Source organism: Danio aesculapii, chromosome 13 (genome assembly GCF_903798145.1).
Source record: "Danio aesculapii chromosome 13, fDanAes4.1, whole genome shotgun sequence".
NCBI classification, from domain to species: Eukaryota; Metazoa; Chordata; class Actinopteri; order Cypriniformes; family Danionidae; genus Danio; species Danio aesculapii.
In genome coordinates this window covers 50,469,143-50,485,813 of record NC_079447.1, presented here as the reverse complement: position 1 = coordinate 50,485,813, position 16,671 = coordinate 50,469,143, and the positions used below count along the sequence as shown (strand labels likewise).

General features: G+C 36.0%; 1 protein-coding gene across 1 annotated transcript in view; it reads right to left on the bottom strand.

The window, feature by feature from the left end:
- The window catches only part of pkdcca (protein kinase domain containing, cytoplasmic a), a 49,583-nt gene extending 33,929 nt beyond the window's left edge, over nt 1-15,654 (bottom strand). The window contains exon 1 of the mRNA XM_056471054.1: nt 14,628-15,654. Coding sequence (XP_056327029.1) covers nt 14,628-15,329 — 702 coding nt within the window. The 5' untranslated portion in view covers nt 15,330-15,654. The remainder of the gene's footprint in view (nt 1-14,627) is intronic.
- Nucleotides 15,655-16,671: the final 1,017 nt, after the last annotated feature.

Genomic DNA, 16,671 nt, shown 5'->3' with positions numbered 1-16,671 from the left:
CTATCAGTCCATTAGGGCAGAACTATCAATCCTGTAGGGTGGGAATATCAGTCCTTTAGGGTGGAGCTATTTGTTCTTTAGGGTGGGGCTACCAGTCTTTTAGGGCGGGGCTATCAGTCCTTTAGGGCAGAGCTATCAGTTCTTTAGGGCGGCGCTATCAATCCTTTAGGGCAGAGCTATTAGTCCTTTAAGGCAAGAATATCAGTCCATTAGGGTGGAGCTATCAGTCCTTAAGGGCGGGGCTATTAGTCCCTTGGGGCGGGGCTATCAGTCACTTAGGGCGGGGCTATCAGTCCTTTAGGGTAGAGCTACCTGTCCTTTAGGGAGGAGATATTAGTCTTTTAGGGTGGAGCTATCAGTCCTTAAGGGCGGGGCTATCAGTCCCTTGGGGCGGGGCTATCAGTCACTTAGGGTGGGGCTATCAGTCCTTTAGGGTGGAGCTATCAGTCCTTTTGGGCAGACCTATCGGTCTTTTAGGGTGGGGCTTTTAGTCCTTTAAGGTGGAGCTATTAATCCTTTAGGACAGGGCTATTAGTCTATTAGGACAGAGATATAAGTCCTTTTGGGTGGAGCTATCAGTCTTTTAGGGTGAGAATATCAGTCCTTTAGGGTGGAGCTATAAGTCCTGCAGGGTGGAGCTATCAGTCTTTTAGGGTGGAAATATCATTCCTTTAAGGCAGAGCTATCCAAAGCTATAGTCCTATAGGGCTTGAATGAGTACTAATAATGGTAATACCGAGGCCTAAAAAAGTTTTTAATTTCATGATGCCAACTTGAACTTCATCAGCTTGAAAAATTCCCCTCACTGGTGCCACATGTGCTGATAAACAGACGCTCACAAAAGCATTTCTGTTAGGTGCCATTAATATACTAACACACGTTCACTTGCAACCCGTACTGCGATCATTTAATGAGGACACGCTGGCAACAAATCAAAATGCCCACAGAGACAGCCATGTTTGCCCAGAGATGAAATAGTAGTGGGCAGTGAAAACCAGCATCTATGTTTAGTGAAGACTAGAACAAGACCCGCTCAGAAACGGGGGCTTGACAGCGACCTACTGTATTTTTAAATCTGTTTTTACGGGTATTTTATTTCGTGTTTTAGGGCAAGAGTATCTTCAGCAGAAAAGGACCCTTCACATCAAAAACTACTGGCCGGCTCAGGATTCAGCAACCATCTGAAAAACAAATCGCTAATAAACCAACATACAAGCATGCGGTAGACCTGAACAGTGCAGTGGCTTACTGTATATCCACAGAAAGACAGATGAAGATGCATTTTTAAGTTGTAAAGAAATCTGTTTTTAAATTAAATGAAGACAGCAGAAGTAAATGATTTATTTGTATTATTTAGCCTGACATGTTTACTGTTCCAAAATATATGTAATGTTTCCTAAAATAAAGTATATTGTGTTCAATGGGGGAAAAAGTACCCAGACATTTAAAAAGAACATATTTAGAGCAGTAATCACAAAACCCGGATGTTTTTTATCCAAGGTTATCGTACTGTCAGAAACTTATACCAGCCCATGCCTAGTTCAAACGTGTGCGTGGAGGGAAAACGCAAAAGTGAATAAACGGTTCAGGGAAAGAGCTTCAGCACCTTGTTTTAATCAGAGTTTCTGAAGGAACGGCGCTGGAAAAAGTTCTGAGTCATTTTCCCTTTGCCTCTAAAATTGATCAGTGAACATTAAGCAGATTTGAGACTTATTAGGGAAATGTGAAATTGTTCAGTCTTTCTGCCAGAGCATTCAAAGGCTTTAGAGGTTTTCCCTCTGGTTCTGTGCCGGGCGTTCCACGTGATTCTGTTGTTGATGAGGATCTTTCAAAGCTGCGATGACTACAGTTGAAGTCAGAATGATTCGCCTTCCTAAGACTTTTTTTCATTTAGTTTCAGAATCTGCGCTCTCAAAGTCGCATGGATCTTTTTAGTGAAGCGATAGGACAATGGGAAGAGACAAGTTCATTTCTTCATCAGCCTGTTCCTGCCTAGCAAAATAAACAGAGAGCAGATCGATGGAGAAGGAAGAGAACAGAGGTCTTACGGTCACATTCATCACCATCCGCAGCTCATTTCCTCCCAGAATCCTCCTCTTCTGATCCCTTTCTCAGGATAGTCAATAAAGTCCCTCATATACAGTTGAAGTCAGAATTATTAGCCCCACCTGTTTATTTTTCCCCCCAATTTCTGTTTAACGGAGACATTTTTTTCAGCACATTTCTAATCATAATAGTTTTAATAACTCATTTCTAATAACTGATTTATTATATCTTTGTCATGATGACAGTAAATAATATTAGACTAGATATTCTTCAAGACACTTCTATACAGCTTAAAGTGACATTTAAAGGCTTAACTAGGTTAATTAGGTTAACTAGGCAGGTTAGGGTAATTTAGGCAAGTTATTGTATAATGATGGTTTGTTCTGCAGACAAGAAAGCTTAAAGGGGCTAATAATTGTGTCCCTAAAATGGCTTTAAAAAATGTAAAAACTGATTTCATTCTAGCCGAAATAAAACAATTAAGACTTTCTTCAGAAGAAAAAATATTATCAGACATACTGTGAAAATTTCCTTACTCTGTTAAACATCATTTGGGAAACATTTAAAAAATATTAAAAAATGTAAAGGGGGGCTAATAATTCTGACTTCAACTGTATATAGAGCATTTAAATGTGGTGATGCCACTGGCCCATGAACATTTCCTGATTGTTGTCAAACTATTTCATAACTGCAACAAGAGGCAATTAATCATAACCTAATGTTAAAACAGCTGTCATAACATTATTTATCGATATGTGGATCTTTTTGTATTCTTGGAAGCTATGGAAATTAAAAATATAAAACAGGAAATAGGTTAGGACCATTGTTTTTGTTTACATCCTTTAAAATGGTCTATATATACAGTTGAAGTCAGAATTATTAGCCGTCTTTGATTTTTATTTGTTTTTAAAATATTTCCCAAATGATGTTTAACAGAGCAATAAAATTTTCACAGTATGTCTGATAATATTTTTTCTTCTGGAGAAAGTCTTATTTGTTTTATTTCGGCTAGAATAAAAGCAGTTTTTAATTTTTTTAAAACCATTTTAAGGTCAATATTATTAGCCCCTTTTTCGATAGTTTACAGAACAAACCATCATCATACAAAAACTTGCCTAATTACCTTAACCTGCTTAGTTAACCTAATTAACCTAGTTAAGCCTTTAAATGTCACTTTAAGCTGTATAGAAGTGTCTTGAAGAATATCTAGTCTAATATTATTTACTGTCATCATGGCAAAGATAAAATAAATCAGTTATTAGAGATGAATTATTAAAACTAATATGTTTAGAAATGTGTTGAAGAAATCTTCTCTTCGTTAAACAGAAATTGGGGAAGAAATAAACAGGGGGACTAATAATTCAGGGGGGCTAATACTTCTGACTTCATTCTGACACTATCTTGATATAAAAATTTTCTCAACCTGATTACAAAAATGAGCAAACAAATACAGCGGGCAAATTATTTTATTTTAAAACCTTAACTGCAAAAAACAAGGAAATAATTTCTCTTCACAAAATACTGGCAAATGGCAAAACTGAAGTGCTTTTTTCACAGTCATAAGCTCTGAAATCAGAAAAAAAACTCTTCTAAAGTGCTTGTGTGCTGCAGGTGACGCGCCACGTGATACGGAAAGAATCAAAACCCTCAGCAGTAGGACACATCTGGAGTTTGGAAACAATCCAAATGTGTATAATTATTTATTTCCTTATCAACTGATAACATTACAATTAAGCATTTATCAGGCAATATGGCTGCTGTTATAGCATGCATCACTGTATATTTTTATAATGACCTTGATGGACTGTAAATGAGGAAAAAAGTAAACATCTCCATGTCAGAGAAGGCGGAGCCTCACATATACACCCACCTATTGTGTCATCCCCAATGATGTTTTGAACGTGTTCAGCAGCTGGTGAACTTTTTTGGAAAGATCATTTTGGCTAGCTATCAAATGAGCCTGATTGTTGTCAAAATGAAGGCACGCACTTTATTTTATTATTTACTTTGAAGTATATCAGGACTCGAAATTGTTCCTCAGTCCTCCTGATTCCTCAACCACACAATGGGATAAACTTTTCAACTCAACCCTGTCATTTATGCTGAAAACAAATCTTAAAACAATTTTTTGAGACATTTATTGACTTGGTCCTCTCAAAGATTACATAAGGCTGAGGGTAAGTCCTTTTCGGGTGAACTATCCCCTGTAAAGGGGACCTATTTTGCACAATAGGTAAAATAAGCCTCTGATGTCCCTAGTGTGTGAGTGAAGTTTCAGCTCAAAACACCACATAAATATTGTTTTATAACTCTGTGAAACTGACCCTTTTTGACTTTGATCCAAATTGTGCCATTTTGGTGACTGTCGCTTTAAATGCAAATGAGATTGTGCTCTTTTTCAGAAGAGGGCGGAGCTACAAAGATCTGTGCGTGAAACTGAAAATATGACAAGAACTCCACAATTATAATCTTCTTAGCTGTTGACATTATCTTGTGCAAACTCTAATGGCTGTCACTCAGGGCTGTCTATGCTAATGGGGGAGAGATGGTCACTAGTGGGTGGGGCTTTCCCCTCAGATGACACATACAAAGGCAGAATGTCAATCAAAGTGCTTCTGCAGACTGTTTTTTATCAAGTGTAATTATAAAAAATAGAATTACTACATTATTACCATTAGAGGCTGGCTATTGTTACACTCTGTTGCCACATAATTGGGGTTAAACCCCTTTAAAAGTGATTTTTAAACAATAGGTCCCCTTTAAATGCATATATACGATTCCTGTTGACTGGTGACCGCTCGCCTTCTCCTTCCTGACAAGCTAAGAGGTTAAAGTATTAACCCGTGTTTAATTGCGTCTCGCACTAAAACTCTCCGTCTCACTGCCGTCTTAAAAATGACCCCAGGGGCCTCTGTGTTTAGGACACCCAGCTTTCACATCCACATGCTACATGCTCGCATTAGCAAGTTACTGATTACCCTGCAGTGTGTGTGAGTGTGTGTATTTTGGGACTTGACTAAGAATCTGAAAAGTTAACAGAATGACATGCTCATGTAAACGTAATCCCAGAACAAGACCACCCTAATCGGGCCCCCAAGCTGTGTTGCAGATTGCCCGACACACCATTTCAAATGCCTTGCCATATACAAACACTGCGGAGAACTTGTTCACGCATTTTTGCCATCGTTTGTTCACTCTCTCACGTTGCTCCGACTTCATATTATTACTCTTTCAACCGTGAAACACCACTAGGAATCTCAGAGCTGAGCTTTTCACAAAAAAGGAAAGTAATTGATCATTTTGACTCTGAGAAAGGACTAAAAAAAGCACCAAGACATTAGTCTAGATGACTTGTGTTATATATTCAACCCAGGCTCATTCTGAAAACGTCCTTGGATGTTTCTGGAGACCGCGAAATACGTCCCGGCGGCACGTTTTTTCTGCAGCTTTCAAATTTCCCTCGCACCTGCTGTTCTCGCGTAAACCCACCAGAGGCCGCTGTCGACTCACTTTTGGACTGACTTTTTGGCTGACTGAGTGACCGATCGGGTGACCCACCCTCCCCCTTCCCTAAACCCAACCAATTTTATCGACTGAACCGCCCACCCGCTTCCCTAAACCCAATCAACACGTTTCAAACGCGATCCAAAAACATAAAAGCTCGTCTGACTTTTTTTTTTTTGACCACATCCTCACCCTGCTTTTCACTCATTTGTTTTATATTTTGGATTCTGTTTTTGTCTTACCTGCTTTCTGGAATTGCTCTTCACCAGACTCGAACCCCCGTCTTTGTGGTCAACTCCTCTCTGCATCTCGAATCCGCCGACGGACATGGCACGCTAACGGGACAAACTGGTTGCAGCCGGAATGCCGTCCATACAGAGGTAAGCGGTCAGCTGGTAAGCGTGAAAAGGAACGGCGTCACACCGCCCCCTAGCGTTCGTTTAAAGAAATGAAATGCAGCCAAACGTACCTCCGCCTACATAATTCGCTGTCTCCAGAAACGTCCGCAGGGCTACGTTTTCACAATGAGCCTGTGTTGTTTATATTTCAAGTCAACTACAGTCATATGATCGCTTTGAAAAAGGAACACCAAAATTATTATTCATTGTACTAATAATCTTTCCCAAATAAGTGCGGCTTCAGATAACGTACAGCCAACAAATCATTAGGAACTTTAATGAAGTATGTGTGTATACATACACTACCGGACAAAAGTCTTGTCATCTAGCCAAGTTTTAGGAACAGCAAATAATAACTTGACTTTTAGTTGATCAATTGGAATCAGAAGTAGATTATATGAAAGGCAAAGGCCTCTAGATTATACTTATTTTACCTAAATAAAATATGATCATGCCTTGATTTTGAATGATTTAATTAGGACAGTAAGGTCTGACTTTGCTTAGATTAAAGTCTGGTCACTGAACAGAAATAATGTCCAGTATAGAATATAAAGTCATGCTGCAGTGGAAACAGAATGAATATTGTGTCTGATTCCATCATGAGCTTGGAGGACTGCATCCATACATCTCTGCAATGACTCAAATCACTGATTAATAAAGTCATCTGGAATGGCAAAGAAAGCTTTCTTGCAGGACTCAAGAAAGTTCATCAAGACTCTTTTGGATTCATCTTCAATGCCTCCTCCTTCATCTTACAAATGCCTGTGTGTCAGCATAGTGGCAGATTCACAACTGGACTAATGTTACCTCTGTGAAAACTGAGAATTTAAAAAGAAACCTCTTAGAATGTGTCAGTCTATGGAGACTACAATATTCATTTGCGCATCCTAAAACCCAGCATTTATAATGCCTCTTAGTCGGCTGCTTCTCACTCAGGGCTGTCTATGCTAATAAAAAAGAGATCAAAGTGTTCCCGCAGACTTTTTTGTTCGAGTATAATTATAAAAAATTTATTTAATTCATTTTTACCACTAGAAGCTGGCTATACTCACACACTGCTGCAACACAACCCCTTATACAAGTGATTTTTGCACAACAGGTCCCCTTTAATAAATCCCTTACGTTCACAAGCCATTAATCAGGCACGATCCTCAAATCTACAAATTCGTACATCAGCGCTGACACGTCCCGACTGCTTTCCTGACATGAACATGAATGAGCCCACTCTCGCTGTCCTCACACACATCCAGCACCACCAGCACCAATCAGCAGTGTTTATATAACAGGTGTTGCCCTCCGCTTGTAAGAGGAAGAAGGGGATCTGCTTGACAGACATGTTAGTTAAAGACTCCAGAATCTGGAGCCGTCAGATCTTTTCTGCGTGCACTCTTGGTGAACCCGGCCTGGTGCTAATCAGCCCGCCGTATCGTATCTTCTCACCTCTGACCCTCGCAACTTATAAAATAAGAGCCATTTATTTTCGTCCGATGTGGCGGCTGCCAAAGCAAATGAAAAGCAGCACATGTGATTGGTTAGGTTTGAGGGCAAGGAGCTGAGGAAGATGCCGACTACGCTGGTTGTTTATTAATACTCGCATTTGAGAAATACATCTGTATGTGTGTGTGTGTGTGTGTGTGTTTCATCATAGCTGGTTTACACATTTTATTATTTATATTTAATAAATGCTGTACTAGTATTGTTCATTATTATTTAATGTTAGTAAATACTAGTAAATAAATGTGATATTGCAATATTTTGTTTTTCTGCAGATAGTATGGCGATATGAATACAGTTTCATAAGTTTGACTAGCTCTATTTGACGATTTTCTGGCTAAACTAAACAAAAATTGAATAATCTCAATGCAAAAAATATTTTCTTACATTGCTTTTTGTCTCGTTTCTAGTCCACATATCTAAAAAAAATTCCTAGAGAAAGTAACTATATTGATTTGTTTTCACTTTCAGAAGAAATAAGTCAAAATTAAGAGTTTTTCCTTGAAGCAATCATAATTATCTCCCATTAGGGTAAGTAAAATAGTCTTGTTTTTGGTTTGAAATGTTGATATTTGGACTAGAAGCAAGTCAAAAATTAAGTACGATTTTTTTTTTACATAAATTGTTTCAATTCTGTATAAATAATTAAATGTTATTATAATTTTTTGAGCCCAAATCTTTTAAACTCTCTGAAAATGCTCAGTCACAGGCCTTAAAACAAATGCAAATGATAAAACTGTATTGCATTATGGTTAAACTTAGTGACTCTACAAATCACATGTTCTGTGGCTCCTGCTCCAGACTTAACATTGCAGATCTTGCGATGTGACTCTTGGGGCTGCACAATATATCGTTTCATGTGTGCAGCCGCAATTGTCACATCGCAAGATCTGCAATGTTGAGTCTGGAGCAGTAAATACATTAACTAATATAAACCTTTATGTAAATCGTGACCTTTTGTTTTTAGACGTTCTAAAATCCTGAAATTATTTAACTTTAAAAGAGTGGATGGCGTCAGCAAGATAGCCCAGCAGATAGTGTGTTGACACATGGTGCGGCAGCACTCTGGGTGTCCTGAGTTCGAATCCCAGCTTGTGGACCTTTCCTGATTCTATCCCACTTCACATTCTGTCAACCTACTGTTCTGTCAAATAAAGGCAAAAATGCCTAAAAAATTAATATTTGAAAGACTGGATGGCATCTGTCTGCCATAGCTTTAGAGCATTCTGTAATTAGTGAAAAAATAAGGATGATAATGAGGAGGAGGAGCTGAGGAAGGTGCCGACTACACTGGTTGTTTCTTAATACACTGTAAAACCCAATAAGATAAAGTAACTCAAACTGTTTGAGGAAACCCATTGCAACAAATTATTTTTCAAAAACTAATCCTAATGAGTACTGTGAACTTAATCCATTTGAGTAAACGAAGCAATTTGAGCATAGTAAAAGCCAATAAATGAAGAGAACTCAAACCAACTGAGTACTGTAAAACCCAAAACGTTTAGGCAACTCAAACCGTTTCAGGAAACCCATTGCAACAAATCATTTAGGCTCAAAAACTAATCCTAATGAGTACTGTAAACTTAATCCATTTGAGTAAACGAAGCAATTTGGGCTCAGTAAAAGCCAATAAATGAAGAGAACTCAAACCAACCGAGTACTGTAAAACCTAATAAGTTAAGGCAACTCAAACCATTTGAGGAAACCGATTGCTACAAACCATTTTAGTTAAAAAACTAATCTACATGAGTACTGTGAACTTACTCCGTTTAAGTTGAAGTAATGAGGCATTTAAATAACTCATTGCCTTTAACACTGAGTTCAAAACTCTTTTCAAATGAGTAGAATTAACTTTCAGTCAATTTTGAGTTAACTACACTAATTTCAATTGATAAAGTTGACTGTTGGGTTACTTGCATGTGGGGTATACATCTGCGTGTGTGTGTTCCATCATCACTGGTTTACAGAGAGAGCTACGGCTGCTCAATATATCGTTTCAGGATCGATATCGCAATGTGCGCAGCCACAATAGTCACATCGCAAGATCTGCAATGTTGAGTCTGGAGCAGGAGCCACAGAACATGTGATTTGTAGAGTCACTACTTTAAGTTTAGCCATAATACAGTGAAAGTTTTATCATTTGCATTTGTTTTAAGGCCTGTGACTGAGCATTTCAAGAGAGTTTAAAAGATTTGGGATCAAAAAATTATAATAACATTTAATTATTTATACAGAATTGATACGATTTATGTTAAAAATGTTTTTCTTGCTTAATTTTTGACTTGCTTCTAGTTCAAATATCAACATTTCAAACCAAAAACAAGATTATTTTACTTAGATGGCAGATCATTTAGATTGTTTTAAGGAAAAAACTCTTAATTTTGACTTATTTCTTCTGAAGGTGAAAACAAAACAATATTTTACTTGCTCTAAGAATTTTTTTTTAGATATTTGTGTAGAAACGAGACGAAGCATTGTAAGAAAATATTATTTGCATTGCAATTATTCAATTTTGGTACCTGAATATTGCTAGATTCCCCAGAAAATGGTCAAATAGAGCTATTCAAACTGTATTCATGTCACACGATTTATTGCAGAAAAACTAAATATTGCAATATCAGATTTTTCCAACATCATGCATCCCTAGAGAGATATTATTTATATTTCATAAATGCTGCATTGCTCATTATTAGTCCATGATACATTGTACATTATTAGTTCATCATAAATACATTAACGAGCATTAACTAATGAAACCTTATTGTATATTGTGAACTTTTTAGGCATTCCAAAATCCTGAAATTAAACTGGATTAAACTGAAATTAAACTGAAATTAAACTTAGACTGGATAGCATTGTATGTGTTTTTAGGTGTAATTAGTGAAAAGTAAGGATGATGATGAGCTGAGGAAGATGCTGACTGCACTGGTTGCTTATTAATACATGTGCATGTGAGGAATACATCAGTGTGTGTGTGTGTGTGTGTTCCATCATCGCTGCTTTACAGAGAGAGCTATTATTTGAGTAATTCTGCTGATTTATTGCAGTATTAAGAACTCTGAGTTCTTCTGAAGCTCTCTGCAATGAGACGTGGCACTTGACTGCGGAATGAAGCTGACGCCCATATTCAACTCAACTTTTACACATGGTGATATATGTGAGGGAGAAACAAACGTATTACAACTTTTACAAAGTATTAAAAATGATCAGCAATTTAAATTATGTTATGAATGACTCATTATGAATGACAAGCTTCATTTTAAATTCAAAACAAATGGGTAAATAACAGTATTGAGTACATGAGAGAATACTGACTGTTAATGTTTGTATGTAGTAAGATATTTTTTCCATGTATAAAGATTGCACAGTGAAAAAAATAATAATTAATTGGATTTACTACCTTTTTTAAGGTATAGTGGTTGCAAATAATTTATATAGGCTGAATTTAAACTAACAAATGAAATTTAGTGACCAAATGATCACTAAATTTAATGCGTTTGTTTACCTTAACATTTAGTAAATCCAGTTCATTATTTTTAAGTGTCATTTTGACAAATCTTTACATTTGATTCATGTTCATTTAGTGCACTTGATATAAATCAGCAAATTAAAATCAAGCAAAATATTTAGGATTAAATACAGTTTATTACAAGACTGAATGTTACACTTGGTTGGACCTAATACTTAAATAATGCAGTTTACTCCCAACACATTTCACATTGTTAGCTTTTTAAAAAAGTGCAAAAAGCTGTCACAAAAATATAATCAATCATATTTAACACTACAGGTATTAATATTTAAATATTGTAGTGACACTTTAAAATAAGGTTGTATTAGTTAATGTATTTACGATCATGAACAAACAATGAACAATATATTTATTACTATATTTATTAGGGCTGAAGGATATTGGAAATATTTGACATTGCAAAATTTGTTTCCTCTGCAATATATATTACACTGTAAAAAAATAAACATTATTTTACAGGTAATTGTCTGTATTTTTTTTTCAGAATTTTCCAGCTTTTCATTATACAGTGAAATATCTGCTGTTTTACAGACAACTTCTGTAATAAAAAAATTATAACATTAAATTAACAGTTATAGCTTGTATTTTGGTTTTACGTTATTTTTCTGTTTTTTTAATAGGAAATTTTCTGTATTTTCAGAGAGTAACACGTAATTTTAAGTTAATATTTAGAGATTATTCCTGTAAAAATAGGGAAGCAAAAATTCAGTCAAATTTTTTTTAAGTACTTTTAAAATAGTGATCATATGAAGATTAAGGTGAGGCTAATAATGTCAAATAATAGCCTATTGTTTGTAGGCTGCATATAATGTATAAACTGTATAATTTTGTCCTTAAAATGGTGACAAAAAAATTAAAGCCGAAATAATAGCCGAAATAACAAATGAGACTTTATCCTGAAGAAAATATATTATCAGACATACTGTGAAAATTTCCTTGCTCTGTTAAACATCATTTGGGAAATATTTAAAAAAGAAAAAACAAATCAAAGGGGGCTAATAATTCTGACTTCAACTATAAATAAATAAATAAGTAAATAAATAAATAAATAATAAAAAAAAATATATATATATATATATATATAGTTGGTCAGAATTATTTGCCCCCTTTGAAATTTTTTCTAATAAAGTCATTAATCGTTAGTTCTTGTCAACTCAGAGTACATTAATGTAAACAAGTATTAATCTGGATTTTTATAATGCATTAGAGGTTAAACTATGATTAATAAATGCTGTACTAGTATTCTTGCGTATTAGTAAATACATTAACTAATGAAACCTTAATATAAAGTTTTTAAACATTTCAAAATCCTAACATTAAACTATTTTACAGACTGGATGGTATCTTAAGGCAGCAGTCTGTCATAGCTCTAGAGCCTTGTGTCTTTGTGTAATAATGATGATGATATTCCCTTCTCTCCCCCATAAACATGTCTTTTGTTTGAGTTCATTAACTGTGGTCTTGCACCGTTGGTCCCCTGCTGTGAGCAAGCAGAATGAAATCAGGCCTCGGCCCTCAATCTACATACAGCTTCTGATAAAGCCTTCGGTACCAGGCCCTCAACGGTTAGCACTTCTGAAATAAAGTAAAGCACGTCTCTGTGGCCACGTTCAATTCTGCTGATGAGCAGGTCAACGGTAGAAGGCTTATAAGCTTATAAGATCAATAAATATCAATAAAAAATAGCTTGGATAGAATGAGTTTCCTCAACTAAATTTGGTAACACATAATAATTCACACCATTCACTACTGGCCTATTATTACCTGCCTATTAATAAGATATTAACCATTTATTATCTTTTTTTTACATTCCTAATCATACCCAATAAATCTAATGGCTACACTGTAAAAAAAAAATGCTGGTTTCCACACAATTTCCTTCATGTTGTCCCAACACAAATCGATTAAAAGTTAACTTAATTGATTTTATAAAGGTAAGTAGGTTGAACATAAAACAATTAAGCTGTCCAAAAAAAAAAAAACCCTCAAGAATTGTGTTAATTCAGCTCACAGTAAATAGGTAAGCAGCGAAAATGAGTGTACCTTAATATTAACAAGCAGCTAGATAAGGTTTACTGAGCCAAAGGTATAAGTTAATGGTTTGTTGTTAGGGCAAATTGTACAGTAAAATAACCCGTGACCCTAAATTCTAACATTTACCATTGAATTGATTTCCAGATCATTTTTTAATCAAAATATATAGTTTATATATTCTGACAAACATACATTTCAGACCAAAATTTGATTAGATTTAAAAAACACATATATTTTAAGAAGATCTGTGAGTATAATTACATTCACTCTATGTTTTTGCGCTAAACCTGGTTCATTTCTGGACTTACATACTGTAGTTAGACTGCCTGAAGACAAAAGGGCGACGATAAACGAGAGCTGTTAATTTCAGAGTCTCGTTCGCTTATGTTTACAAGAGCTGATTAAGACTTCAACAGCTTCACAACCGTTCATGTCAAATACATGACACACAAGACGACACAGAGCCAACTCAAAACTGAGGAGAAAACACGGGGACAATCTCCATTTTAAGCCATTGTTGACTGAATGATAGGATAATTACTTAAACACACACACCATTGAGTTGTGTTGATTTTGATACTCCAGGCGTAAACATTCACACTTGAGATCTCACACTGCAATTACACACCGTTTACATTAGAGGTGTCTATATGATAGATCTTAATGCAGCTGTTGGTAGTTTTTCTCACTTTGGATAATGCGTCAGAATTGCTTGCTAATATGCTGCTATCAGACATTTTAAGTTTCACCAATTAATAACTTGACAACATATGAAGACGAAGGACACGAAAAGTTCACCTTAATTCGACATTCCATAATATAAATGTTTAATGTTGCTCCAAAAATGGCATACGCAAATTACAAGTGTTCAAAGCCTACCTTGAATACTGTTGCTAAAACTAATGCTATTTTATATTTAATCACATATATAGCCTATACAGTGCTCAGTATATATAAGTACACCCCTCACAAATCTCTCGTTAAAATTCATATTTTCTATAGGAAGGATTTTGCATATATATTAGATTAGTCAGTAACGAAGCCAGATCTCGAGCTAATCTAACAAAATAGTTAACAATAACAGTCCAAAAATGTGTAGCTCAAATTTATATGCTAGGGGAAAATATTTATATGTATTAACTTTCTATTACTAATGATGATTTTCGGTCAGTAAAATGATATTTTAATAAATATATGTTTAATAAATATGTTTTGTTCAAATGCACCAAAATATATTACCCGTATTCACTGAAAAATGGATAAAAATGTTCATTATGTATATATATATATATATATATATATATATATATATATATATATATATATAAAATTATCATATTGATGTTCCATATATATATATATATATATATATATATATATATATATATATATATATATATATATATATATATATATATATATATATATATATATATATAAAATTATCATATTGATGTTCCATATATATATATATATATATATATATATATATATATATATATATATATATATATATATATATATATATATATATATATATATATATGGAACATCAATAGGATAATTTTAACACCAAGATGAATTGTGATTTCAAAACAATTTTACAATATAATCCACATTACCTTGAGAATGTTGGGGTGCTGCAGTCTCTCCATCAGCGTCATTTCCTTGATAATTTTGAAGGATGCGAGTTTGTAACAGTCTGCAGACGACGCGTATTTCTTCACACAATTCTCCATGTCGTGACCCCCAAAATCCACAGATTTTAACGCGACGGAGAAGCTGCTGTTCAAAGCCGCCTTGTAAACCGCCTTTGTGTATCCCGAACCCAAATACTGGACATTGGTAACGTTATCGATACTGGCGCAGCCGAGCACCGACTCGCGCGTAATCTCCCGGTGCGATTTTGTTGCTATGGATACTGCGGGAGTCGATCGCGATGGATCGTAATGATTAATTTTCTCAATTCCTTTGTATGATTCCCACTCGCTGCGTTGCTCCAGATCCATTAGTCGCCGGCGTTCCAGAGGTCCGGTGCCGAGCCAGTGCGCCCGTCGGTACCGCAAAACTTCGTCCAGTCGCTCGCGTATTTGCCGCTGGAGCTCCGAGAGTCGCCCAACAGTGGCCGGTTTTACCGGCGGCAAGTCGTCGATCTGAAGCCGGGCAGGAGCGTCTGTATAGGGCTGCTGTTTCTCGTGGTGGTGGTGGCGGTGCACCCGCTCGCCGTGGTGCTCGAATCCCGGAATGAACAATAAATTCATCAGCGTGCCCAGGAGAAAGGAGACGCAGAAGCCCACCGCCACCACCATCTTTCTCCGCTTCATTTTATTACTTATAATTATTAGCAGAAAATAGATGTGTTCCCCCTTCCAGCCTCCGCCTACCCGCCTGGCAGCTGCAGGCAGTCTGGCCGTGCCGGAGTGTAGTATTGTGCGGCGTGAAGGCTTCAGGATCCCGAGGAATTAAGTATATGATGCTGCGCTCTCTATGATGATGCCGTCTTCATCTTGCAGTTATGATTTAAGATCCACCCCATATAAGGCTGATCATGGTGACAGTTGCGCGTGTGCGCTCGGTTAGCGGGGGTCTCGAGCGCGCGCCGCAGCAGCACCGAGCCCGAGCTCGTCTCTCGACCGGTCTGACGTCACCTTGACTGGCAGTCGACTCGGCCCTCTGCTTCTGTGGAAAAGCTGCACTTCTGGCTTAAAGGAATAGTTCACTCCCAAATTAAACTGGTTTACTCACCCGCATGCTGCTCCGGACCCGCATGAAGCGCGTTCTTCTGCGGAATGCAAGGAATGCCTTTTCCACGAAGCGACTATACGAATATTGATATCAAGCTTCAGAAAGGAATGCAAACATCATGTGTTAGGCAGTTTGAATCCATATAAATAGATTTATGCAAGGAAATTTATCCTGAAATTTAGAACTCAAAGTGAGACATTAATGCCCCTATAAATTTATAAAGAAGTGACCAGCACATCCTTCAAAATGTCTCCTTTTGTTCTACTAAAGTTTCACAGGTTGATATGGTAAATGATTACAAAAATGTCACATTTTAGTGAAAAGTATTTCTTCTTGAGTGTATGAAATTTACAAATAGGTAAATAAGGGTTGGAAATATAAACTGTTGTTAGCTACAATGAATTAGCCACATTTTAGTGGGTGGCTTTTGTAAATCGTAGTACTAATATATCATTATTTTTATTCAAATACACATGCTAACAAAAAAACAACAACACCTTTGATGTTATTAGCCTATGTTTTAAACCCCCTTATCATTTATCCATATTTGCTGTTATTTGACAAGTAATTGTTTTTAAGGAAGTCTATGTGTCTAATAGACATCTAAACATAGCCATCTTAGCAAAAATAAGGCTAAATTTGAGCTGTAACTTACCACTTTTAACAAATTTATGTGAATTGAACATAACAAATAAGTTGTCCCAATGAAATCTTAACAATTATGTTGTTTCAGCTCATTTTAATTGAGTTTGAACAAGTAAAAAATATATATTTTTGAGTGTAGTAATAAAATAAACAGAAATAAAAGACTGCACATATAAATCTGCCTAATCTGTCTGTTGACGACTAGTCTAGTTTTGGACTACTCTTATATGTCTATTAAATTTTCACTGACAAGTGTAGCCTTGTTTTAGCCAAGCT